The sequence below is a fragment of the Artibeus jamaicensis genome, unplaced genomic scaffold (genome assembly GCF_021234435.1).
Source record: "Artibeus jamaicensis isolate MK-2021 breed Jamaican fruit bat unplaced genomic scaffold, CSHL_Jam_final scaffold_1689, whole genome shotgun sequence".
NCBI lineage: Eukaryota > Metazoa > Chordata > Mammalia > Chiroptera > Phyllostomidae > Artibeus > Artibeus jamaicensis.
In genome coordinates this window covers 2,622,727-2,649,645 of record NW_026522029.1, presented here as the reverse complement: position 1 = coordinate 2,649,645, position 26,919 = coordinate 2,622,727, and the positions used below count along the sequence as shown (strand labels likewise).

Here is a 26,919-nt window from a genome sequence, read left to right as displayed (position 1 = left end):
TTTTGAGTACAATGGGAGGCCGTTGGAAGGTGTTTTAAAGGGACCTTTCTGACTATAGAGAATAGATCGCAGGAGGTTAAGGGTAGAAGCAAAGAGACAAGTTGAGACAGCAAACTCCAGGTGAGGAATCCGGTACCTCGGGAGGGCAGCAGGTGGAGAGCAATGCTCAGCACATGTACTGTGAGGGGATGGCTGATCGGAGTCACCCATGGACGGGCTCTGGTGCATGAGAGGGGAGTCAAGGCTGCTGACTCCACAGCCTGTAAGAGTGGGTGTGGACTTGCTTCTAAAGGGACAGAGAGGACTGCAGGGGAAACCGTTGGGCTGTTCAGGCAGGTGGAAAGTGAGAACCAGAAACTGGGAGTTCTGTTTTGGACATTTTAAATATGAGGTGCCTGTGATATATCCCAGTGGAGATATTAAGGTATCATATATAATTCTTTGGAATTTGAAGCTGGAGGTAAATTTGGGAATCACTGGTGTATAAATGGTATTTTAAGTCATGGGAGAATGAGATCATCTAAGGAGTGGGAAGAAACAGAAACACAAGAACTCATCCTGCCCTGGCTGGGTAGCTAAGTTCAGTGGCGCATCGTCCCAATAGGCCAAGGTTGCAGGTTTGATCCCTGGTCAGGGCACATACAAGAAACAACCAGTGGCCCTGGCTGGTGTGGCTCAGTGGACTGACAGCTGGCCTGTGAAACAAAGGGTCACCGGCTGGATTCCCAGTCAGGGCACATGCCTGGGTTTCAGGCCAGGTCCCCAGTAGGGGGTGTGCAAGAGGCAACCACACATTGAATTTGTCTCCCTTTCCTTCCCTTCCCCTCTCTCTAAAAATAAATAAATAAAATTTAAAACATTTTAAGTAAAAAAAAACAAAAAACCAAACAAACAGTGAGTGCTTGAATAAGTGGAACAACAAATTGATGTTTCTTTCTCTAAAATCAATAAATAAAGAGAACTGATCCTTAGGGCTTTCCAGTGTACAGAGACTGGAGACGAAAGGAGGAGCCAGCACAGAAGACTGAGAAGGAAAAGTCCATGAGACAGGAGAAGTAAGAAGAATGGTACCACAGAAACCGAAAGAAGAAAGTGCTTCTGTAGGGGACAGCGGTCAGCTGTGTGCTTCCTGGGCCAAGAATTCTCTTTCAACTCAAAGAGCTAAGGAGGCACACTCTTAGGAGTCGCCGCTTCTAGCTGGGTTCCTAGGTATACAGACAACAGCGAAGACGACTCTAAAAAAACCCAGTGCTGACAGATGTGAGGATGGTGAGGGTCCCAGATCCGCTGGCATGAGCAGAACTGCAGTAAACATATGAGGTTCTATTTCAGTGTCATGGGCTTTTATTTACTTACTACTACTCGTGTGGTCCTTACCAAGCAGTAATCTGGGCTCTGGGGGTACGAGATGAACTGGGCACAGCGGGGGAAGAGGGGTAATTCCATCTAAACAGCAAGATCACACTACAATCCATTAAAACTGTGCTAGTGAAAAGTGGATATGATAGAAGGAGGCTTTTATTTCTGAGAAAAATACCTATATAAGATGTAGCTCAGGGAGCAACAAAAAAGGTTAATTATCAAAAAGTTAAGACACAAAGCATCCCTGTGCACTCCAAGTTTAATGGCACAGACCTCCATTCCCGCACAAACCGAAGACGGCTTCCTTTGGTGCAGAGAGAACTGCTGAGAGAGACAGTGGTGGTAGTCTCGTACTCACCGTCACACATACAGTCAGTGAGGGACTCGAGAGGACGGATAAGGCACTTTGTTTTTAATTCTTTCTGTTTCTTCAGAACTAACCAAGGCCCGGGTCCTCTGGTCCCGTGAAGCTGTGCGGCTTCAGCAGGCCGGTGGCCATCAGAGTGCCACGGTCCTGAGCAGACTCCGTGCTGCGCTCTGCCCACCTGCCCACGTGCATTCTGACTTCTCGGTGAACTTCCCACAGCATGACCAGTGCGGACGGCCTGGGTGGCCTTTGTGTCCATGGCCACAGCCCAGGTACCCACCTGCGAGGTACAAAGAGGAGACGGGAAAACAGCTTCAGAGGAAAGTCGGCAGCTATTGCGGAAATTAAAGCTCCTGGCCACATTCAAGACTCCTGGATGTGGAAACATCTAACACACACCAGGTGCGAGGAACAAGCGGTCAGACGCCTCTACGGTCAGGTGGACTCCCAGGACTGGTGACAGCAAACCAATGAAGGTCAGCTGAAGTTCTGAGACAAGGGCTCTTTAACACTGCTAACTCAAGGAGATGAACTGGTCTGGATTTTAACCCCGAAATAATCAAAAGAGAAGGAGTAGTGGAAATAAAAAGGAAGGTAGATTCTGAAGTGTTTATACCAAAGGGTCAAAAGCTTCACTTAAGGCCTCATTAGAGTAAGGACACAATAGGATAAAAAACAAAACCAAAGCTAGATCTCTTGCCTCAGCTCACCCACCTTCCCCCAAGAGAAGAGCCAGACCTGGTGCACTTGGTTTAATCATCCACTCCCCCACCCCTGCCTTGTTTGCAACTTCCTTAACCTTTTTAAAGGAACAGGATGGGTTAATACTGTTTATGATGCCAGGATGCTGGGAAGGGCGGACACAGGAAACTGAGCATCCAGGGAGAAGCACAGGGCTCATGGGGCTGGTGAACTGGATCAAAACGAAAAGAGCTCAGAACGTGTAAGCCTGCTGTTGCAATGTTCAGAACAAAGAAGCTTTAAACAGAAGTTTTAGAACAGTTGTACTTTTATCCACAGTCTATATTCTTTTTTTTAATGTTCAAACAAGGATATGTTTATTGCTTTTAGAGAGAGAGAGAAGGAGAGAAGCATCTATCAGTTGCCTCTTGTATGTGCTCTCATATGTCTGCAACCTAGGCATGTGCCCTGATCGGGGATCAAACCCATAGTCTCTGGTGTACAGGATGCTCCAACCAACTGAGCCACCTGGCCAGGGCCAGGCTAGATTCTTACAAACAAACCTAAGTCATATTCCAAACCTAGTGTCTGTGCAGTAGCTGACGCCCGCTGCTGGAGACAATCCCAGCAGGGAAGGACTTTCAAGAGCGACTGGCCCCCCCTTACCTGGCATGGTGCCCCCACAGGCACAGCGAGCGGTTTTCTGGCCTCCACTGGAGCAGAATGTGCAGCAGTGAAACACGCCTGGGTGTGAGCGGTGCCTTTTCCTCACGGTCACGGTGAATGGCGAGCCCTTCGGTGTTCAGACCAAGAGCAAAGAACAGCACCTTACGTGTGAGTCAACAGGAAGGTGCTGAGCATCACATATACTAACGGAGTGCAGGTCACAAGGCCTGCCCTTGGACAAGCACGGCGGGAAGGAAACACTAGGGGACAGTAACTAGCTGGGCGCCCTGCTGCACGGGGCCCGGTCCAAAGGCAGCAGCAGAGTCTGTGCTGCCCTCCCAGCACCCAGACCGCCTGACGCCCTAGTAACCCCAGCGCTTGTCACTGACTTCAGTCTGGATCTTCTCCATTCTTTTTTTTTTTAATCCTCACTCTCACGGGAGGATCTGTGTATTGACTTTAGAGAGAGAGAGGGGGTGGGAGAGACATGGATCAGTTGCCTGCTGCACATGCCCCAACCAGGCACTGAACCCACAACCTAGGTGTGTGCCCTGGCTGGGGGTCAAAACAACCTTTGGTGTACGAGATGATGACGCTCCAACCGAGTGACCCAGCCAAGGGCTACCTTCTCCATTCCCAAGGAATCTCGGGAATGAGCCTACGGTGCCACAGCCATAGACTGTGACATCCTGTGGTCCTTTCTCCAGTTTCTCAGCCACACACCTTCTTCCCTCGCACACTGAGCTGCCTCTGAACCTTCTACCCTTCCATCCTGGACGTATCTGTTTACCCATCCACTTGTTCCGGGACAGTGAAGAGATTTGCAAGGGAGAAAGTTTAAGAGTGTGGTTAATAATTTTCGAATTGGAAACTCTTCTACCGGCCCCCTCTCCCTCAACGATAAGTTCCACTCCAATTTCTAGCCTGTATTGAGCAACAGATATTCTGTAAGTTCCTGCAGTCCGTCCCTGTGTGCCATGCCCGTGAGAGCGAAAGGTGAGAGCCTGCTGCCTTAGAAGCCTTTCAGATGTTAAATCTCTCTGCCTTTAAAGAGTTTACAATCTGTTTTTAAAACAACTTGGCGTTCAAAAAAATGGGGTCATATTCTGATTTTGCTATGCAGGTACTGTGCATTTTGGCAAGTCTGGTTTCTCAGTCTATCTAACTGGATGATGACCTCTATGCCTGAATGGTCTGGGAGAAAAATGAAGTGACATGTGCAAAAACACCTGAACCGCGCGGGCACACTAGGTGGCAGGCAGGGAGTGGCTAGTGAATATCGGGTCCCCTGGTGTGCAGACCACAGGTGCACCATGTTGTGGCCCCACGTGGTATTTTAGTGTCGCTGTCGGTGTTGATTTCTGTCTTGGGGGACCTCTGACTACTCGGACATCAGCAGAGAGATTCTGCCAGATGTGTTGAGTATGGCCCCAATTTTTAAAAATTCACCATCTCTAACCAGAAAGTATAACACTTGTCTGTGGATGTGGTAGAGTAACCATGGTAACAGGTAAGCATATATGTAAACAGAGTAGAAAATCACATGAACAGTGGATGGTTAGACAGAGGACCAGTGCGAGGAGAGGATATTCCAGGAAGTCCACATCCAGAGTCCACATTGTTGCCTGAACAAAGCTGAGCATCCTGAGCTAGATCATATTTCACAACTGCGTACTCTTGTCTGCTGGTAGAACGTCCCCTGTGATTAAGGCATCTTTCCCAAACTAAGAGTTCCAACAAGCCAACTAGGAGAAGAGTAAAATATAAGCATAACTGCCAGGAGGTGAAACGGGACTAGAGTTTTCAGAGTCTCCGGCATCCTCTAGTAAGAATGAGTCGCAAAGTCTGGGCCATTTCTGATGGGAAGGGAAGTAAAGCCTCCTATCCAGCCCCTCGATACAGCTGATCCTATGGGAAGGCTCTCCACGTGCTAAGGCGACAGAACCCAGGGCCCAGGGTGAACCGAGCTCAGGGAAGCGCACGCACAGGTCTCACCCACCGGCACGTGCTGCTCCTTGACGCAGACCAACACGGTATAGACGCCGGGTTCCTTCGGGGTAAAGGAAACGCAGTACGTCCCATCCTTGTTGTCTTGCACCATCGTTCGGACTGGACTGGATGGAGATAACAGTTCCAAAAAGCCACTCACTCCCACAGCCTGCTTCAGTTGCCCACTATTTCAGGACGTAAGCTACGCCATTAAATTCGATCTTAATTTTAAATGCCCCCCAAGCAGTTTGCCACTTCTACTTGTCTCAGAAATTAATTTCACAACAGAAGGGAAGTGACATAAATGTTACTTTAGTATGCTGTATACGGATGAATTCCTTGAAAACTTTATGTTCTCTTCGACTGGCTTCTGCTGTGCCCTCCTGCACTTCGTCACCCCCTTCCCTCCTCTAACTCCAGAGCGACATAACTCAGCTCCTAATACAATTTAGGAGCTAGATTTTCTTTTTAAAGTTTACTTTTAGAAAGAAAGGAAAGGAGGGGAAAAAGAGGGAGACAGACATCGATGTGAGAGAGAGAAACATCGATTGGGTTGCCTTGCCTACGTGGCCCGTAGGGACTGAACGCACAACCCATGTGCCCTGACTGGGAATCAAACTGGCGACCTTTCTCTTTGCAGGATGACGCCCAACCAAATGGGCCACACCAGTCAGGGCCAGGGGGGCTGCACTTTGAGAAGGGCACCATTCAGTCTGATATAGAATATCTTTCAGTCTATTCAAGGCTCGGGATGGAGAGAGCTGCGGGGGGGCAGATCAGACCTCAGGAGGATAACTAAATACAGGCCTAAAAACTGAACGAGAAAACGCCTGGCCCAGCGGTCGTATCACATTTTCAGTGGCACCACAAGGACACAGGCAGTAGTGACCGAAGTAACGAGTCCACCATTGCTAAGGACCGCAGGCTTCCAGTTCTATCACTGCTTATTACCCACGACACGACTGGGTAGTACGTACCTGTCCTTCTTATCTTTCGGAACAACTGCGACTTGAATGCTGTCCCCTCCCCGGCCCATGCTCTCTCCCTCTGCATCCTTACAAAGCAGGGTGAAAGAGGTTGTCTGTTTCTCGCGGGCCCTGTGGAGATCTGCGGGAGATAAACAGGCAGTCCTCACCTTCCAGGCCGCCTGCAGTGACTACCCCGCCAGATCAGACACCATCTCGCTTTTTACTTTAGAGCAGAAGGTGGTGCTTCCTGTTCATGGGGCTCACCCCATTCCCTTCCTTCTCTCTTCCCATCCTGTCTCCCAGATCATTCCTCCCAGGAGTCTCTCCTGGTGAGTCTGGTTCTCAGCCAGCAGCGGCTTTTGGATCACAGGATCCTGGCCCTGAACTTCAGCCCCAAAGAAGGTTTGAAAATACTCAGGATTGGCCTAAGTATTTATAGAAGAAAATCTCTGGACCCTGTGAGGGTGGCTAGTAACCCCAAAACCACCTTCCCTCAGCTGTAGACACTGCTGGAATAGACTTGAACTCCATGCTGTGGTAGCTCACGCCAAGGCTGAGGGGATATTCAATCATAGGGACACAACATCATACTTAAAAAACTAATTAGATCTCTTGCTTGAACTGAAGCCGCTCCCAAGAAAAGAGGCAGACCTGGTTCAGTGAGTTCCGTCATCCACTCTCCTATCCCCACAGCCCCTTGTCCAGCAGTCAGGTGAGATGGGGCTTCTTTAAGGTTAAGCACCTGCCCAGGGGCTTGTGAACTGCCGTGAGGTCCATGGAGAGTCTCATGAAGGGTCTAAGAATCTCCTGAACCGTACGCCCAAGGAGTGCTTCTTGGGGAATGATCATTCTCAAAGGGATCTGTGACCTCCAGACAGTTACCAATTCCTGGGTCAGAGTCGGCAGGACTCTAGCACACAGCCTTCCTGTCGGGACTGATCTACCTATGACTGAATAACATGCTTCCTTTAGAACAGAACTCTGTGGTCAGATGATGCTGTTGCCCCCGCTGAATGAAGTGCCTACCATATTCTTTTCACTGCCGATGGTGTGTGGCTTATGTGAACCAAAAAGGGCACAGAAGAAAGGAAGCCATCATCTCTTTCTCGCTCCTCTGAAACGCTCTCCAGAACTCAGCCCAAGCAGTCCAGGACCTGGCACACTCCTCTCCGAGCGCTCAGGTCTCTGCCCTGCCCTGAAGTCTGTGCTGTTACCTCCCAGGGGCACCGTCTCTGCTCTGTCTTCTGACAGAAATGGCATGGCCCTTGAGTTCCTTGGCAGACACCACATTTCTCAACTGGAAAGAGATCAAGCCTCCTGCTAGGGATATTAACTGCACCCTGACCGGGACAAATCATGAAGGGCAAGGGAGGGGGCCATTGTCCTTTAGTAGGGGCTGTGCCTAGCTGAAGGAAGGCCTGGCTAAAAAAGCCACACATCTTTAAAAACCATGTCCCCGGGCACCACCCTCTCAATGCCAGTGGGCAGTGCCTTCCTACCTTCTCCTTGAAGGACACATTTGGTGGGGTCGACCTCTTTGGTGTTGATGACCCCATAAACTTCATAGCCGTGGCACCGGCCTGCTTTCTCCTGAGGAGAGAAGCATATCTTATCGTTTATTCTGGGCTGGGCACTGTACTCAACTTGGTTCAGCTTCATGAGCCTCTCCACCACCACCCCCTTGGTGATGAGGATCTCCAAGTCAGAGCCACAGGTCAGCAAGTGCTCAGTGAACTCCACTCCCGTGCGCATGTCTGCCAGCAGCTGCTCCAGCTGTGCCTTCTGCAGCTGTAGGGAGTTCTCCTTCTGGACCCGTATGTCTTCCAGCTGCTTCAACAGCTTGTCCCGATGCTCCTCGATGGCCTTGACGTAGCCCTCGGAGAATGTTCGGACATCGGCCGCCACGGCCTCCACTCGCTGCTGGAGGGCACTGCTTGTCTCTTTGATCTGTGCCAGGGCGTCCTCCAGGGCCTCCACGTGGGGCTGGGTGTCTTTGAGGAGCTCCCGCACGGAGTCCCCATGCTTGTGGATAACGTTGCTGGTGAAGTCACAGGGGTGCTCCCGGTGCTCACCCACCACGCAGTCTCGGCACACGGGCCGGTCACACAGCTCACAGAACAGCCTCAGTTCCTCCGCAGGGTGAGCGGGACACAGAATGGCTTTCCCAATCCGGCTGTAGCCTTTCAAGTCTTCTAGGTCCACCATGGTGTGGTAAGTCGTTTTCTTCTGCCGCCTAGGGAAGAGGAAATTAGGGAACCATTCCGGTTGGGAAACGATCCAGCCGTGCTGAAAGCGTGGGCTCTGAAGTCACGCAAACCTGAGTTCAGTTCCTCACTCCAACCTCTTATGCGCTGCATAACCCTCCCTGATTCCTGCTCCTCACCTGTGCAGTGGGGAGAGTACGACAACCGCAGACTAACCCCCACCCAGCAAGGGAGAGGTGAGACCAAGGTGGAAAGCCAGCACTGAGAAACTAACTGGGCCAGATGGCATAGCAGAAAACCCCAGGCAATTAAAAAACAGCTGGCGGGCCCAGACAGAAAGTGTCCCTCAGCTTTTATCTAGATTTGGGGAGAGCGTTTCCTTTGGCCAGCGCCTATGTCACTCAAAGCATCAAGCTAGAATTTTCCTCAACAAGGGTTCTAACATCACATCAGAAAGAGTGAAATCAATGGCCAGAATTAAAGCTCTTTTAATTCCCCTTTCCTGTAGCTCTCTAGAGATTCGGGGGGATCCCTAGGAACCATGGGGACCGTTCCATCCACTTGAAGCTTCCGCGCCTGTTCTGGCACCCAAGGGGAGGCTGGCGAGAAAACAGGGTCAGCTGTTTAGCTGGCAGCAGGGCAGTCACATTTCAATCACTAGTTAAAAATAGAAAGACTGAAGACTACAAACTTGTTCTGTGGGTGAGGCCAGAGAACCAACAGAAGGCCGACTTTACACTCTAATTGTGGCTAATCCTGAAACCTTGGCTATTTTAGTCTGGTGTCCTGGAATGGGAGGGGGGGGTGGTTGAAAAGGGGCAAAGATTCACATGACAGACTGTTCACCAAAATGCCATAAAAGACACAATTGGCACCCCAGAGAGCACCTACCTGCCCACCTCACCAAGCTTGAGTCTCTAGGGTTCAAGGCAAAGGCTGAGGTGGGGCCCTGCCAATCAGCACCTTACTCTGGGAAGGCAGCATGGATTCGTAGAAAGTAGAGAATGCAGGCAGATCTGGGTTTAAAATTCAGTTGTTATAAACTACTTACCTGCTGCGGGGCCTTGGCAAATCACATATTGCTGAGCATGTTTCCTCAATAAATAGTGGAAACAGTGCCTACTTTTCTATAAGAGGTGCAAGGATCAGATGAGATTGAGGCAGGGACTATGTTATTCTATTCATTCTCCTGTTCCTCCAGCACCCGGTACAATTAGCCAATATACAAAGGACTGATGATTCAAGGACACTGAATGTGCTTTGCAACATTCAGTGCAAAGGACTATGCAAGCCTCTGACACTGTTTTTACTGTTATTACTATATACAAGGCTGCAGGGGTTACCAACCATTCTAGAGTATTTGCTATCACGTTGTAGATTGCTCTTTGACCTTCTATGGCGTTTGAGAAAGCTTTCCATCTGCTCACCAAGGAGGGAGTTCTCTGTCCCAACACCCCTTTGCACTCTGCTTTTAAGCCACACCAGGTTGAAGTACCCCATCTTTACCTATGCGCCTGGCAGCAGAAATGGCAGAGATTGGCTTTGCAGGTCTGACACCTCTTCTCCACTTCCCTGTCGCTGCACAGGTCACACACCAGGCCCTGGCCTTCCCCACGCAGATTCTCCAGCATCACATCATTCATGGCCAGGTGATCTATGGTTAAAGCCTTCACTCCTCCCATGGGCAGGTCCACCTGAGCATCACATACTGGGCAGAGGATGCCGATCTGCGGCTGCAGGCCGTGTGGCTTGAGTTCCTGGAATATTGACCCCTCAGAGCTCGTGTCAGAGTCTCCCCCTCTGATGTCCACTACTGAGAAGGGTTCCAGCTGCTCCAGACACTTGGTGCAAACTGTGTGCAAACAAGGCAAGAGCCTGGGAGTTTTGAAAAGCCCCATGCACGAAGGGCAGTGAGTCTTGCCTAGGTTCCCAAGGGCAGTCCCACTGGGGAGTTTGCCCACAAAGCCCAGCAGCGGCTTCCTCTTTTCTGACATATTCCCCACGTTTATGCCCAGTATCAGAAATGGCGCTGGACAGTTCTGTAATGAAGTAGGTGATTAAGGCCACCGGAAAAGAAAGTTTCCAAAACTTGAACAGAGACCATGGGGACTCGCTCTTTAACAAATGAAAGGGCAAAAGGGAAGAGGATTCCTCAAAGGAACCACTCACAGATCTGCTCAGGAGGGTCCCCTCCTTTCCACCGCATCCCATACCAGACACGCCCACGCCCTCCTGCGCCCCACCAAGTCCGCCCCTGAAACGCTTCCAGATCTAGGTCTCGAGTTAGTCTTGCTGCCTCCTCCCTGGACCCCTGCACCCTTCCAGCCCTCCACTGCTACCCCCCTCCCACTGCTGCCCACCCCCTCCCCACTGGACCCACGTCCGACACGCGACAAGCGCCCCCCTCGCCCCCCGTGATGAGGTAGGGCGTCTCCCTCTCCTTCCCCCCGACCCGGCTTTTCCGGGAGGGCACGCAGCGGGAGGAGGATGCCGCGAGCCGCACCGGCTCCTCGGTGGCCACCGCCTTCCCAGGTGTCGACCCAAGGTGCTGAAAGGCTCTGGTCTCTCTTCGCACCAATCCCAGCCCTCTTCTCAAGCGACTCCAATCACCGTCGAAGAAGGGCGGCCTTCGCCGCTGTGGGCCACGGACACCTTCCAGAGTGACACCACCAGCATCCAATAAGCTTTGGAAATCCCACATCTTCACTGGTCCACCCAGGCCAGGAGGGGAGAACCAAACTAAGAGACACGGAAGCGGGGTGGCGGGGGTGGCTCGGGGCTCAGGGGAGGGACAAAGCCAGGAGGGGACTGAGTAGCACTGTACAGCCAGCGTCACCACTTTACATTAATTGTCCTTTTCTTTATAACTGTGTTGACCAGAGAGGCCAGAGAACCACAAATAAAGTCAAGCCCACAAGCTTCGGGGACGGCCTCCTTTGTGCCCTCGGATTGGGCCCACGAACCCAGACTGGGCTCTCCCATTGGTGAGTGGGGCTGTCAGTCATCGCAGGGTATTCTGGGAGTTGTAGGATGAAGCGTTTTCCTGGTTCCGGAGGCCTCAGATGCGAAGACAGAAGTTCACGCTCCGCGAGGGTGTGACCCTGCGAGTTTCCTCAGGTGCAGGCTACCTTCTACGAGGGCCTGGGCGCCTGGCTAGTCCCTGGCGTTTTTCGGGACTAAGGGCCCCTCAGGCCCTCGTTCTGAGACCCGTTGAACCTAGGGCCGGCAAGGGGGCCTTGGGTCTGGAGAAGCCGCTGTTCACCCATCTGGGCCAGGGGTGCAAATGACCCAAGGACTTAAGCGTTTGTCACCCAGAATTCCACAGTAATGCATAATAGAAGCGGAGCAGGTTTGTCCCGCCGTTTTTAGCGGTCAATCAACGAGGGCCCGTGACTGGTCATAATGGGATAGTGGAGGGTGTCAAGGAGGGATAAGCCCTTTGTGGGCTCACTGACTAATTGGAGAGATGAACTCATTGAGCGCCCGTAATTTCTCTGCCTCCTCCTTCAGGTGTCCTTAGAGTAGTCCCCTGGTTCGGTGGTGTGGGCGCTTTGCCCCACACCTGGGATCTGGAACCTGTATCTCCCAAGATTCCGGAAATGGTGGCACTAGCGCCTGACCCTGCACGGTTCTCGTTATCTCCAGCCGCTTAAGCCTGCCTAGTAGGTTCCATTTTCTCCCTGCTTTGTTCATGACCTTCCGTATTTGATTGGTTTCATTGATGTCTTCGTTTTCCATTTCTACTATAGGTGCAGTGCCTAGCCTAAGCTTTAAAAAATACGGAAATCTGAAAGAATGAAACCCAAACTTGTCAGCTCCAAAGTATGAAAAAAAAAACCTATTTACAAAAATTGAAATGTTTAGCTGTTTCCAAAAATACAGATAACACGTCAATGAGTCCAGTGCCACTTATACAGGGTGAGGCAAAAATAGGTTTACGGTTTGTATGGAAAATAATACAATAATAAATAATAATATAAAAATGAACTTTCTCCTGTTCACAACTGTAAACTTACGTCTGCCTCCACCCTGTATATAAAAAGTATATGTGATTCCCAAAAATAAGCATGCCTGCCAATGTTGTATATAGTCCTTACCTGGATTTCTTCAGCTTCTCGTCCTCTCCACACCTGCCCTGACTCAGAGCCTGCTTGCCCCAGCCAGTGCGCTGCAGTAAGTCACACAGACTGTGCAGACTTGCGTTTGCTGTGTATTCTTGCTCCAAACTTCACCGCAGCCCTCCCTGATGGCGGTGATGCTTCTCCTCATCTCTTATTCATGCACTATCCCATTTCCCACGCAGGTGTTCCTAGCTTCTCTGGTTTAAGAAGTGCTTTGTAATTTATATGTGCATTATCTTGTTTAATCTTTTAACAACTCTAAGAGCAGTCTGGTGGCCGGCCCGAGGTAATATGTCTGATGACCTGAACTCAGTCTTATGAGGCCATGGTCCAGATTCTACCCCAGCCACTTCTACCCTTCCTTTCCCAGCCTTTTAAGTATTTCAGCAGCTTATGGAGAGAGAGAGAGAGAGAGACAGAGAGAGAGAGAGAGAGAGAGAGAGAGAGAGAGAAAGAGAGAGAGAGAGAGTGTTAGCTTTCAACTGAGTAAGAAAAGCAAAGCTATTTGGAAAACTTCTTCACTTTCCACTTAAAAATCTGATTGATCGTCTCTCATACCTCTCCTACCTGCCTTTCTTCTATTCCAAGGTCAGATTGAAGACCTTTGCCCTTTAATCCCAGCCTTTTCTGCCTCCTTAAGACCTTGTGCTTCTACATTTTCAATCAATTATTTTTTCACCATTTAAATTACAGTTTACGTTCAATATTAATTTGTATTGGTAGTTTCAGGTGTACAGCATAGTGGTTAGACAATCATATGCTTTACAAAGTGTTCCCCCTGATATTTCTAGTGCCCAACTGGCACCATACATATTTATTACAATATTATTGACTATATTTTTTGTCATACTTTACATTCTCATGATTCAATCAGTTCTTCGCTAACATGTCCTTCTGCCAAGAATTACAGTGGAGTCTTAAAGGGAGGTGCAAATCCCCCCTTGGCCCTGCGGCCTTTCAACTTCATGACTCCCAGCACTAGTTTCTCAGAGTAACCTCAGAGTACTCTCTGCTTTCCTCGTCATCTTCCCATTGTCATTATCACCACCCATGTAAACTAACTTTTGACTCCTCTTTCCTATTGGAATGTCTCTCTTGTAGGTCACAGTGAAAAAGGTCACTGGCCTTTTCTCAGAATGCAGTCTCTTTGGTATTCACCGTCGTTGGGTACTTTCTCATCCTTAAATGCTTCCTTCTTGACTTCTGAAATACTCTACTTTTCTAGCATTCTTACCTCTTGGGCTGCTTCTCACACTCTCCTTCCTCAGTGGGTCCCCTTCATCCACTCTATCCCCTACCTTTTCTCTCTACACTTTCTCTTAGCACAGGTGACTCCCAGGCCCCCACTTTCAGTACTAAGCTCCTCCTAAGCTTTGGTCACAACCATTTATTATAAATCTGCACCCAAGTGTGTCTCCATCACCTAAGTCCCACATGTCTTAAACTTCATTGACCTTTGCTCATTAAACTGTGCTGTCTGGGTTTTATTCTCTTGAAGATACCATCATTCTCCCTTCCCTCCAGCTTGAAACCTTATAGTGTTCCTGGCCTCCTTTCTCTTTTTCCATATCCAGGCAGGTACCAATTTCTTTCCATCCTCACTGCCAACACCTTACCATGTAGAAGTTTAGGATGATACAGAACTTGATCATCCTCACCTCACATATTACAATAGTCTCTGAATTATCCTTCCCCTCCATTTTTTCAATCAATCCTACACAGTTTTTCCAAATTAATTGTAAAACACATGTAAAAACATGGTACAAGTCAGTCTCCATTCTAAAAGTATCAGCAGCTCCTTATCTCCAGAGCATAAAATCTGGATTTTTAAATAGATCCACAAAGCTGGCCTGTTAGTTACTCCCTAAGCATTACTAAGCTTCCTTCTTGGTGTTTGCCAATTTTGTCTGCAGAATTTGTTCATCTTTACTTAAACCTACCCTTCGTCCAGTGTCAAGTCTGTTTGAAACTTTCCCTATTACTCCGAGGCTTGAGATTTGAGCTCCAGTAGCTCTTTGCCAATACCTTTCACTTTTAAATTTGTGCTACACTGTGATAGCAAGTGTTTTTATTTATTATGTGTATATATATGTATATATGTATACATGTGTGTCTATACATGTATAACAATACATATATATATATATACATACCATACACAAATATTTTTCATCTCTCTGTTAATAAGAAATACTCTTGGCTACCAACCTAGTGCCTTCACAGTAGATCGCTAATACAGACTGTTAATTGATGAGGCAGGAAATGATGGTCTCAGATAAAGGAAAACAAGCAGAACTACATGCAACCGAGGGTTTTGTGGCTCATGCAGAGGAGGAATGACATGGGGCGAGATCGTGGGAGAGGATTAGTTAAGGATTCTCCTTTCCCAGAACAAGTTCAGGTTTTTATTGCATTTTAACACACTTCGAATAGTTACAAGAAGTGCAAAAAGTGGAATCAAGTTCCAGAAGAAGTGGAATCAGAAAACAGGACTGTTGAAGATGATCAGGTTCATTAAAATGTCTAAAGAATTTCAGCCCACTCTGCAGCCCCAGACAGAATGAGTACCAAAGGCAAGAAGGCCAGGAAGGCAGAACGACCCATCAGGAAGTCAGGCACATTGGGATTGGACATTTTGCTTGATCAGCGCCATCAAAGACCGAGTGAATATATAGAAAGTGAGCCAGAGAGCCAAGTGAGATTTATCTTTGACCGTTACTCCATCACTCTCCTTCCTCCTTGATTGTTTCGAAGGTAGGAAAATCCTTTCTCCTAAGATCTGTGCTCTGAAGCCCAGCTTCATCTGCATGCTCCTTCTCTGTCTTCATCCTCTTCCCCTCTTGTGGATCTTTTCTTTTAGCTCATAACCATGCTTCAGTCTCTCCTTCTTTCTACCCTGCCCCCCTCTCTACCTCCTGATTTCTCTCTGCTTCATAATAGCAGTCTTCACTTGCTTCTCTAACTCCCCTCACATTTTACTCCAAAACACAGTACGGTCTGGCTTTTGCTCTCACCGTTCCTCTGAAATTGCTTTTGTCAAAGTCCCCAACAACTTCTTTCTTCTAACTCCAGTGGATACTTTTCAGTTACCATATTTTGCCCGTATAATGTACACCTGCTTTTGGCTCAAACTTTCAGGAAAAAAACCTTTGATTTTAATTTTTTAATTCAATTATTTACTTATTTATATCTAGATCTTGTTTTTTTGTATTATAAAGGGATTTCAGCATTTATTTTTGAACATATAGAATGAGAAATTTTATGTGACAAATAATCACAAAACACGAGAACGGATACAAGGTATTTCAGGTGCTACCCATCTGTAATGCACATCCCTATTTTCTCTAAAAAATTTGGGCAAAAATTGCACACTATACATGGTCAATATGATATTATCTAACAGAATTTGCTATAGCTTGGACATTGACAAGATTCTCCTCCCTTGGTTGACATAACACTGTTCTTGTTCTCCCTACCTCCTGCCTCTCTCACCTCTCCTTTCTCCTTCTTCCACCTGGCTCTTAAATGGTGCTATTTCCCAGAGTTCTTAACTCTTTAAAAAAAAATAAATAAAACAAACCCTTTATCTTTCATTGATTGTTATGGGATTTGGCAGTAATGTATATAAAACACCAGCCCACTTTTTATATGGGGTCTCTTTTCATTGTTATCATTACTACCACATTATATCTGAATTGACTTCCCTTTCCTCCACACTATTCCTGCTTTAGTTCAAGTTCTTTTACTTTGTTTGGGTTACTAATTAGGGTCATCATTTCCAATCCATTCTCTCTAATCCTGTTAGATACCTTTCTGAGATTCCAATTTGATTTTGATCTTCAGTGTCTACTCAGTACCTTCATTTATTTATTAACTATCCTTTAAACACCTGGAATATGTTTGTTTGTTTTTTAATGTCTTCATGGCTTGTCCCGCACTAGAATAGCAGATTCCATGAGGCCAGGGACTTTTGACTATGTGTCAGGATCTGTCATTCTGTAGAACAAGCAAAACTTCCTGCTCTCATGGAAATTATCTTCTAGGAAGGGCTTCCCTTGACTCTCCCTCTGTCGTCCCAGCCAACCTCATTTCTTACACTCCCCGCCCAATCCCAGCATGCACTCTGAGCTTCAGCCTTTTTTATGATCATCCAAGTCATTTGTTCTGCTTAGGACATCCTGCCTGAACTTCTTTGCGTAAGTAATCTCTACTCATTCTTCAAAGCTGTTTTCAGACATCAACTTCTCTAGGAATGCTCCATCGACCAAGTGTGTATTTGGTGCCCCTCTATATGGTATTGATGGTACTCTGTGATATCCTCTATTAAGTCTTTAACATTCTACATTTAAATTTAATGCTTGCTTATCTGATTTTCCCCTCTGTCCTCACTGTACCCGCTCCCCTTTCCACACTGAGAACTCAGAAGGTCAAGGAACGTTTTATTTCTGCATCCCTAATATTTGGCACAGTGGCTGAAACATAGTATAGGTTAATAAATGAGTGAGTAAACTGACATTCATATTAATCTCTAAGAAACTGGTCATAGTAGCAGGACAGATGACCAGGGAATTTATTGTTTATTTTAGATCATTTTTGTCTTCTTATTTTGAGTCTGCTTCCTAAAACACAGAGTCTTTAGTGCCATCTAGTGGCAGTAGCTGCAATAAAAAGCCGGTGTAACGTAAAGCTTGGACAATACACACTTCTGTTAATTTTGAACTGGGACAGAGAAGGGAGAACTTGTTTACATTGAATTATGGTAGTTTGATTTTTATCTAGACATTCACAGGGCCCTGAGATAATTCTAATTGTGATATTTAACAAGCATAAAAAGTCCCTTGTAACTGATATTTTGTGATAAATGGGCAACTCTTCTAATTTGAGAAGGTATAGTGTGAAATGGCTAGAATGACCTGAGTTTGGCCCTCTCCTTGTGTAGCTGCTTTTGGGTCAGGCTGGAACTAGACGAGACATAATTTTCCATTATTGCGTATGCTTTCAGAAGAAATTCTTCACTGTCCTACCCAAGGTCTTCTAACACCTTGTCTCTGCTCATTTGACACCTGGTTGTCCGACTGGATACTCTGCCGTGACCCCAGACATTCTGTAGTTGATGCAGTCAGGGACCTGCGCCCAACCTTAATTGGTTTAGCATGAAGGTATTGTTAGGCTGTTGATACTTCGCCGGACACCCTATTCATCTCTTTCTGCGAATTCCTTTTTCTATGTTTATCAAGTAATAAAGCTCATCATTAACCTTTTTGAAATACACGTTTTAAGAAGCAACTGGTAAACTATATTAATGTGTTTATTTAAAAAATTAATTTGGTAAGCCCTGGCTGGTGTAGCTCAGTGGATTGAGCACAGGCCTATGAACCAAAGGGTCGCTGGTTCGATTCCCAGTCAGGGCACATGCCTGGGTTGCAGGCCTGGTCCCCAGTAGGGGACACATGAGAAGCAACCACACATTGATGTTGCTTTCCCACTTTTTCTCCTTCCCTTCCCCTCTCTCTAAAAATAAATTTAAAAAATATATTTAAAAATCCAGCTAAACAAGCCAGCACTATCCACAATACACAAAATAGATAATTAAAAAAAATAAAATAAAAAATTAATTTGGATAAATGCTTTGTGATGACATTATCTTTTATATCAATTTATCTTCCATATAAAATATACCCTGTTGAATGGGTAATAATATAAAGAAAATGATACATTTAGAGACTAGATTTTGTGTTACATATGGTAATGACTCTCGTGATTAAAATTAACAGCAATTTGTAGTACTCATAATGTTGTGTTAAAGAATGGATCATAAAATATTGCACTATAATTTAACGCACAGTGTTTTTCCTCTTAGGATTCTTCCACTTTTATATTTAATGAACACATCAACTTGCAAGATTAATCATGAACATTCTGATATGTCTGGAGTATGTTTGCCCCGGTAACTTCATGGCTTGCTCTTTATCAGGATGGTAAGTCTATTGAATTCTCTGTGTATCCATAGTTTCTAGATACATGCCTGGCCCATAACTGGATCCTGATAAGTATTTGTTAAATGGATGTATCAGAGAAATGAGGCACAGCTAAGTTAAGACATTGGCCTAAGGTCACACAGGAAGTTACTGGCAAAATTGGGGCGAGAATCCATGTCTTCTGACTCCTACTCTGTTGAGTGGTTTAACATAACACCTTGTCTCTAATCAGTACTGCTTTTCTTCAGGCCCCTGAGTCTCCTGACCTGTGCCCTTTGCTTTGAAAGGTCCCAGTCTGGCCCATTGCTAGTCATATTTTTTCCCAGGGCCTATGGAATTTGATAGTACACCTCCCCACTCCTTCCCCCAATCCCCCCTGCCCCCACAAACACACACATTCCAGAGTGGGTCCTAGCTAGTCAGGTATGCTTGAAATTCTCTGACAAAAAGCAGGGAGCCCATTCCCCAGGGCTGTGCTGCTGGCTCTTCAGGTACAGACAGGAAAAGCACATGCACACCTAGGTCTCAGGGGTGGTCAAAAGGGCAGTTGTTGATGGTGGTGAAGCTTGGTCAAGTTTGTTAGGGCATCTGCACATGTGTGGGAGGCCCCCCCACTTGGAAAGAACAGACCACGGGCTGGATGTCTGTTTCTCCTCTTGCTGGTGGCCAATAAAAATGTTAGGGGGAGCCTACCTACATAAAAAATCTGGTTCTCCCCATGCGTCATGTTACTTTACCCAACACTAAATGAATAGCCATATTGTGCCAGGCACCGTGCTAGATGTTTTCAAATGTATTTGCTCATTTAAACGCTATCCTTACTTAAGAAGCCTCAGAAATAACTTGCCTCAGGACCTACAACTAACAAGGCACAGAACTATATTCGGTAACCAGCATCTTAGGGAGTGTTAAGCACTCTGCACTTGCCAACACACTAGTACATATGTGTGTATGTCTATGTATACATACATACATGTTTAGAAATATTTTTAATTGAGAAAATAATGTTTGACAAAAACATGTGAAAATTTAAAGAGTATAAGTAAATAATACATTTCCTAAACCAGAGTCCAAGTCAGAAACAACCTGTTAAATTTTTTTGTTAGATACAACTTATTACCAATAATAATTTTTTAACCTTTTTATTTGTAAAACTTTGGATATCAGCTATAAACGTGTGGAGAGAAAAGTATAATGAACCCCCAAATATCTATCACTCAAACTTCACCTGTTAACAGAATTCTGTCATCCCTGTTTTATATATTTCTCTTTTACTTGTATTATCATTTTTGTTGGTATATTTTAAATAAAATCCGAGATATCATGCCATTTTATTAACTTATATTAAGATTATTTAAGACACTTGAAAAGGCTTAGATGTAAAGATAGAAAATATTTTTACTTTTCATATAGACTTAGTTTTTGAAATGCCAATAACAGCTAATCCCAATTTTATTTTTTAATTTCCTTCTTCATTTTCAAAGAGGATTCAGATGGGAGTTAGGCATTTAATAATGACCTCAGTGAATGTAAATAAACTTACATGTCTGTATTCTGCTGTATGTCATACTGTTTGTAGGATTCTGTGGGACTGTTTTGTGTGTGTGTACATGTGGGTTGTTTGTGGGTTTTTTTTTGCTACACTTTCTATTCTTTTCCTTTTCCTTCTTTTGGAAGAGCTGTTAGACATAGTAAGCAAATTAATGCCTTTTTTTCTTCACTTCTCTAAGTGATAGAACCTGAAAATGATGAATATAAGTGTTAGACTGTGATTCAACATAGTGCCTTTTCTAATTCAAAAGACAGCTAATTTTTCTGAGCTAAAGTGCACCCACATCTTGGTAATAGCATTTAGAGCATGACTAGATTATAATATATTATGGCATATGGAGAAGTCTATACGTTAGATCCAGGATTGTTGCTAGGGAATATAAATAAATAATGTTCCTAGTTGCAAGGGAATATAAATAATCTCCACCAACTGAGGGAAAGCCTAATTATTTATTTCTATATTGACAGTAACTATGTTTTCCTAAGTACCTATTTTCTAGGTAGCATTTTAATCTGTACTGCATTTTAATAAATTCTTCACTTTTTTTGCACAGTGTGCAGAATCTAAAAGCTTTTTCTCCTATTATTAACGAGGAGTATACACGGTGTTTTCAGGAAACTGGTGTGACAAGTCCCTTGTGTTCTTCAGTGGTTCATGCCTCTCTTTTAGACAGAATCCCATCAAGAAAATCTTTGGAGTGAAACCGCAGGGAGGGCTGGACAGTGGGCGGGGCTTGGAGGGAGGAGAGGTCTGGCCGGAAAGGAGATTCAGAAGCTGCTTTGGAAGCCGCTCTTGCACAGCAGCGGCACCACTTCCTCAAACGTGTGTGCAGTGTGGCTCGATACCGCATTGCTGTAGACTTGCCCTGTCCTTTCCACGAGCCATCAGCCATGGGTGGCTTTTGAGCCCTTGAAATGTGGGTATTCCGAGTTAGCGAGGGTGTAAGTGTAAAACATATGCTGGCTTCGAAGATTTATATTGATTGCGTACTGAAGTGATATATTATAAATTTATATATTTTAAAAATACAGATTTTTCCCTAGTAGCTTCATATTCACAGCGAAATTGAACAGAAAAGTGTAGGGTTCTTAAAGCAACATATCCTCTCTTCCCACCCAGGCACAGCCTCCTCTGCCATCAACATTCTGCATCAGGGAGTTAACATTTGTTATAATCGATGAAGTAATGTTGGCATCTAATTATCCCCCAAAGTCCATAGTTTGTTTACATTAGCGTTTGCTTTTGGTGTTGTACATTCTGTAGGTTTGACAAGTGTATCAAGCAGAATAGTTTCATTACCCTAAAAGTCCCTCGTGCTTTGCCTATCATCTCTCCCCACCCCAAACCCTGTGCAACCCCTGATCCTTTTACTGTCCAGAGCCTTTCCAAAATGTCACATAATGGAAATCATAAAGTATGTGGCCTTTTCAGATCGACTTCTTTCACTTATTAATATGCATTTAAGTTTCCTCCATGTCTTCTCATGGCTTCATAGCTCATTTCTTTCTAGTAGTGAATGATATTCTAATATATGAATGTACTACAGTTTATCTAAAAGTGATAAATTTTTAATAAAAATCTATTAAATAAAACCTGTTACTAAAATTACTTTTTAAATGTGGTTTCTGGATTAAAATGACGTAGACTGCTCCCACTGAATCCCTGCTAGACAGCGCTGCGCTAGCCCAGCGAGGCAGTCTTCACCACGGCCTTTTCATCCAGCGCCTCCCGGAGCTTTGCTGCCTTCTGCAAAGAGCGTTCTCTTCTCTGGGACTTCACTGCCTGAGCTTGGTCCCTTCCTGTTGCCCCCAAACTACTTAGGATTGCCAGTCTCCTTCCCCGCCCAACAGAAACTTACGTTGTTAGGTGCATTTTGTTAGGACCAGCGGATAATGGACTCATTAGTCCTTTACCACTTTACCACGTTCTCTGGAGCATACAAATATGGTGCCTGCACGTCCAGTGGCTTACAATAAAAATATTTTTTAGAAGAACCAAAACAAAGCATTAGGAGGTAAAAACATTTTTATTAGAAATCTTAGAATTTCTCTTACTTTACATTTATATAAGTGAATAATGTGTTAATATTATTCCTAAAATTCTATTGGAATGTGTTTATTTTTTTAATCTTTTTAAAAAAGATGTTTATTTATTTATTTTTAGAGAGAGAGGGCAAGGGAGGAAGAAAGTAAAGAGAGAAACATCAATGTGTGGCCACCTCTCGCATACACCCCACTGGGCACCTGGCCCACAACCCGGGCATGTGCCCCAACTAGGAATTGAACCAGCAACCCTTTGGTTTGCAGGCCAGCACTTAATCCAGCCAGGGCTATTTTATTTTAGTCTGATTTATATTTCTTTTGCATTAGATCTGTTTATCCCATGCATTCTCAATGGGAGTGATATTATCCATAAGGGGACAAAAATTGATTCTTGGTGTATGGTCATGAAAAACAGGTTGAGAAACATTGGTTTATCTGGACTAGATATTCCTAGAGTGTGCACATATCAACAGAATGTCTTTATGACCAATTAATCTCCAAGGAGGGAGAGGAGGAAAAAAATAGAGAAAAGATATAGAAAGATTTCCATTTACAGTTTGGGGGAGAGGGAGCATCTAAAGCGTGTTAAAAGTCTCTACCACCAGTGGATCACCTATTGTTAACATTTTGCCGAATTCATTCATCATTAATTCATTCATATTCTTTCTCCCTCTCTCCCTTCCTCTCTCCTTTTGTCTCCTTCCCCCCATAATCTACGTGAAGAGTGTATAGATATTCATTGCACTATTTTCTCAAGTGTTTTCTAGATGTGAAAATTTGCAAAGTAACAGTTGGAGTAAAATGCCATTCTTCTCCATACCCTATTTCTACCCACTCCTGTACCCCAGTTCTACATGGGAGAACCCTATGGAACCACAGTTTCTCGGTGACATGTTTCCTCTCACCTTTGGCCTTTTGCATTTATTGCTCCCTCTGCCTGGACATATCACCTGGCCTCCCCTTCTTCCTTCGTGAAAAGCCTTTGCCTGGAAAACTCCCAGAAGTTTTTTAAGGTTTCACTTCCTTCAGGAAGCCTCCCAGGACCACCCAGCCCCACTCAAGTCTAGGTCAAGGGTCCTGCATGTATTTCCTTTATTGTGATTGTCCTTATTACGGCCCTTGTGGTATAACATTGTACTTGCACGTTAAACTTATCTGTGTTCTCTGGGCTGTGAGCTCCTTAAAGGCAAGAATTATGACTTGTTTTTAATATGTTTGTCCTCTGCAGTTACCACAGGGCTTCACACAATATTCATTGAATAAACCAACCATAAATTTCTCTATGAGATGCATATGTGTTTTGTATAATTCCATTTAATAGGAAAAACAAAAATAAAACCCTGATTTTATTTAGCTTGTAAAGCTTTACTGCTGATAACAGTATCATTTCAGGCTACACTTTTTTCAGTGTTAAAAATAACTCCCAGAATCCTTGTTTTTACCAAACTTTTGGTGAAATGCCCCTGAAAACCCCAGAAAAAATGGGTTGGTGTTTATTTCAGCTCCAACAGGGTCTGCCTGTATTGTAGAGCGTTCTTGGGGGAGCAGGGTGGGGTTTTGGAGTGGGGAGATACAAAGACAGGAAGTAAGGGTGTTGTTTTCCAGGAGTTTAGAGTTTATTGAGCGATATAGGCTCGTGAATGATATGAATGATACTAATAGTTTTCCCTTACATTTGTATCATTTTTAATGCAATCACATAGCTTACTCCTCACAAAAGCCCTGTGAAGCAGATATTATTAACCCCATTTAAAAGATGCTGCTAATAAAAGCCAGAATGTGCTAGGCAGGTAAGAGGGTCTCTTTTTTATTTCCTAGACTTTAGGCATTTCCCTCCCACCTGGGGTCCACCAATTTGAAATCCGCAGCACCTTACCCAGTTTCACACCTCTCCTCTGCCTCACATTGTGTAGGAACAGCCCAGGCTGCAACACCCTCTGTCACCAGCAGGGACTACTCTCTCACGAATGAGGTACTCCAGCCTGAAAATTCCTCAGGCGAAATGTGTGAGATGAGGCAAGGTCAGCTGCTTTTCTGACTTAGCAGATCTGTGGGTATTACCTGTGTATTTGCCCAGAACAGAGGCTGTGATTGCAGCTACATGAGCTGTGTGAGGTGGACAAAGATGGGGAGGGCACGCACAGGCTTGATGCTCATCCTTAGAGAGGTGGAGTTAGGAGTAATTGGCCCCTCTAAATTAAAAACTGTCTGTATTGCTTAGAGTGCGTACACACCCAGGTTCTTCTGCACATTAATTAAGGAAAGCCATGGGTTGAGTAGCCATTTTCCTTCTGTCCTCCCATCTCCCATCGAGAACAGCTCTTTCCCATCTCCTCTCAAAAACACACGTGAAGCCCTGCCAGAGTCATTGCATCAAACCACAGCATCACGCCACATTGACCGGGAGAGACTGGCTCCTTTTTTTCTTAACTCTGTCAGTCTTCTTTTGTGAATCAGGTGTAACGAGTCTGTGCTTTTATCCTACTGAAACAAATTACTTTGTTTGGGAGAGGTTAAATTTATATTCCCACCATGCCTCAAAGGAGTGGTTCTTGGATCAAAAATCAAAAAAATGAAAATGCAATTGGAAGCAGAGGGATTAGTTTAAAGGCTGGGCAATTGTTCGCTTGAGAGCAGATGCTGAATTAAAGCATGAACAATAGAGTGAAGAGAAGAGGGTAGATTATAGAGGCATTTTTGCAGTACAGTTGACAAGAATTGATAACCAATTGATTAGGACTTTTTAGAGGTCAAAGAGGACCCTGAGAGTCCTAGCTTGGATGACTTCAGTGATACCACAACTTACAAAAATGAGCTTGTTTGGGTTGGTTTAGAATGAAGTAACCGGAGATAGGTGGGAATATGCTGTGATCGGGAGTGATGAAAGCTGAAGAGAAAAATTTGATAATCATCAGATTTTTTTAAACTACTAAAAATGTATGTGATTTTTTGGTTAAAGTACCCCTTTTCCTTTTGTGCGAATTACACCTGCTTTACCATATATGTGTGAGACATTTTTAGCACTTATACTGTTAATGATCGGGTTCTGGACCACTGTTAGGCCAGGGAGCGGCCGGGCACCTGAAACAAGACAAAGGAAAGGGTTTGGTCACTCAGTGGGTTGGGAAGCTCTCTGTGCTCAGGAATGAGAGGCTGTGTGGTCTTCAAATGACAAAAAAGAACTTAGAGGTCCACTTCAGAGCCCTTTCTGGCAGTGTAACTCCAGAGGGTTTTCGTTTGTTTGCTCGTTTTAGAAGTACAGCTTGGGCCCCAATGTACCTCTGAGCAGAGTCCCGCAGGCCTCTTCTCTCCTCACCTGGCAGGGCTCTGGCACAGTGTGGCCACAGGCAGGTGGAAGCTCTTAGAGAAAGTCAGCCACCCTTGGTGCTGCCATTTCAACAAATAGTCCGATGCCATCTGCGTGTAGTGAGGACTGCCTGACCCTTACTACAATGGCTGGTAGATGGGTAATGTGATCACTCCTTTCCCTGCACTGAGCAGATGCACATCTGAGGGGCCTGGGAAGCCCTCGGTGGGAGAACAACTAATACTAGGCCCTGAGTGTTGGAGGAATCCCCACTCTAACAAGGTCATTTCCTCAACTGAGGGCTTTCATAGCCTCATGGTCGGCTTCTCTTCTTTTCCTTCAAATATACAGAGCATTGCTGTGGGGACGGGCCACTCTCTATGGGGCAGCTGACCACTCCCTGGCTGAACCGTGGCCCCAGTGAGCCCAGTGCGGCTGTGCATGTCCTGAGTGTGCTGCTCTAACAGGGGCTCGGAGGCTGCCCTGCCTTCGACTCTGCTCGGAAGTTCTCCCCAGACAAGCCCTCTTGCACATCTGCATTATTGAGCACCAGAGGTAAGTGTGTTTGTGTCCCTTCTGCATGACTTTGGTCAACCACAGATGTGTTCTGTCATCAAGAACTGTGAAAAGGATTTTAGTGAGAAGGGAAAAAAAAGAAAAGGAAAAAGTTATTTTCTATTCTGAGAGCCCCAGGACAGAAGAGCTAGTAATCTTCCTCTAGCCCAATGATGACCTCAGTACTCGGCCATCTAGCTTGGTCACACAGAGCCCAACCGCCCCTATCACTCGATTCTCCTCCTTTGAAGACTGGACCCACACTGGTTTTGTTTTTCATCTTTCCATGCTCTATGGTCTTTTGTATCATTGAAAATAGTAACCTGCGGTTTGGGAGGCCATTAGCCAATTCAGTTCCCTTAACAGCATCGACCTGCTGAGCCTCTGTGCTCTAGTTTTCAAGTGTCCTCTGACCTGGTTTGAATGAGTAGCTCTTTGGACAAAGCTTTCACTGTATGCCAACTGTTGAAACCTTAAACACTCTGGGTCACATAGCGGGTGAAAAAGCAAAGTTGTTCCTCTTCTCTGTCTGGTTGTCTTGATGTTCGTTTGCTCTGCCCAACACATGTACTTAATAATAGCTCATTTTTATTAGTTTCTTCATATATGCCAGTGTTATCCTAACCTGCAGTATCCCTCAGAATGTGCCTGTGTTTGGAGACAGGGTCCTTAAAGAGGTGCTGAAGGTGAAATGAAGTAGTATGGGTGGACACCCTTTTAAGAAGAGGGATGCCAGAGGTGCAGGTGCACAAAGAAACACAACAAGCAGGTGGCCGATGGGAGTGGTCTCAGAGGAAACCACAGCTACTGACACTTTGATCTTGGGTTTGTAGTCCCAGAACTGTTCTGTTGTTTAAGCCAGCCAATCTACGGTGTTTCGTTATGGCAGTCCTGGCAAACTATTAAGCTAGGCGATGTAATAACTGCTTTTTATGAGTGATCTCTTTAATCGTCATAGTTACTAAACAAGGCAGGTGCTATTGAACAGGGACCCAGAAGGACGTTTGGGCACACAGCAGGAGCTGTCTTCTGCGTGCTCAGACCTGTCCCTGAAAGCGGGCAGGCAGAGACTCTGGCTCATAAGTGGGTGAGGTGGGGAGAGACTTAAATGGAGCCAAGTGTTTGCC

The 26,919-nt window shown here is 45.4% G+C and overlaps 1 protein-coding gene and 1 long non-coding RNA gene across 3 annotated transcripts; one reads left to right on the top strand and one right to left on the bottom strand.

Annotated features, from left to right (window-relative positions):
- On the bottom strand, positions 1–10,561 carry TRIM45 (tripartite motif containing 45). 2 transcript variants are annotated; one of them, XM_053656079.1, is made up of 6 exons: positions 9,744–10,561; positions 7,533–8,266; positions 6,043–6,172; positions 5,076–5,190; positions 3,077–3,237; positions 1–2,009 (listed from the first exon to the last, which is right to left on the bottom strand). In XM_053656079.1, exons 1-6 carry the CDS (start codon positions 10,229–10,231, stop codon positions 1,799–1,801), a joined length of 1,839 nt encoding a protein of 612 aa, XP_053512054.1. In that variant the 5' UTR covers positions 10,232–10,561; the 3' UTR covers positions 1–1,798. The 2 variants fall into 2 exon arrangements, with proteins under 2 accessions (XP_053512054.1, XP_036991035.2); XM_037135140.2 differs by having other exon boundaries at positions 2–2,009; positions 3,077–3,203.
- Positions 10,562–11,819: 1,258 nt separating this feature from the next.
- LOC128625971 (uncharacterized) lies at positions 11,820–25,786 on the top strand. The gene is made up of 3 exons (XR_008389828.1): positions 11,820–11,899; positions 18,219–18,336; positions 25,589–25,786. It is a non-coding gene; the product is annotated as an uncharacterized LOC128625971 (long non-coding RNA).
- The last annotated feature ends 1,133 nt before the right edge of the window (positions 25,787–26,919 follow it).

Bases quoted from the DNA above. Each gene is read 5' to 3' on its own strand.
- TRIM45 (XM_053656079.1), bottom strand. From the start codon at position 10,231: ATGTCAGAAAAGAGGAAGCCGCTGCTGGGCTTTGTGGGCAAACTCCCC. The intron at 8,267-9,743 runs GTAAAGATGGGG...CCTCTTCCCTAG, and splicing joins TTCTGCTGCCAGGCGCATAG to GCGGCAGAAGAAAACGACTT. The intron at 5,191-6,042 runs GTACGTACTACC...ATCTCCATCCAG, and splicing joins CCGAAAGATAAGAAGGACAG to TCCAGTCCGAACGATGGTGC.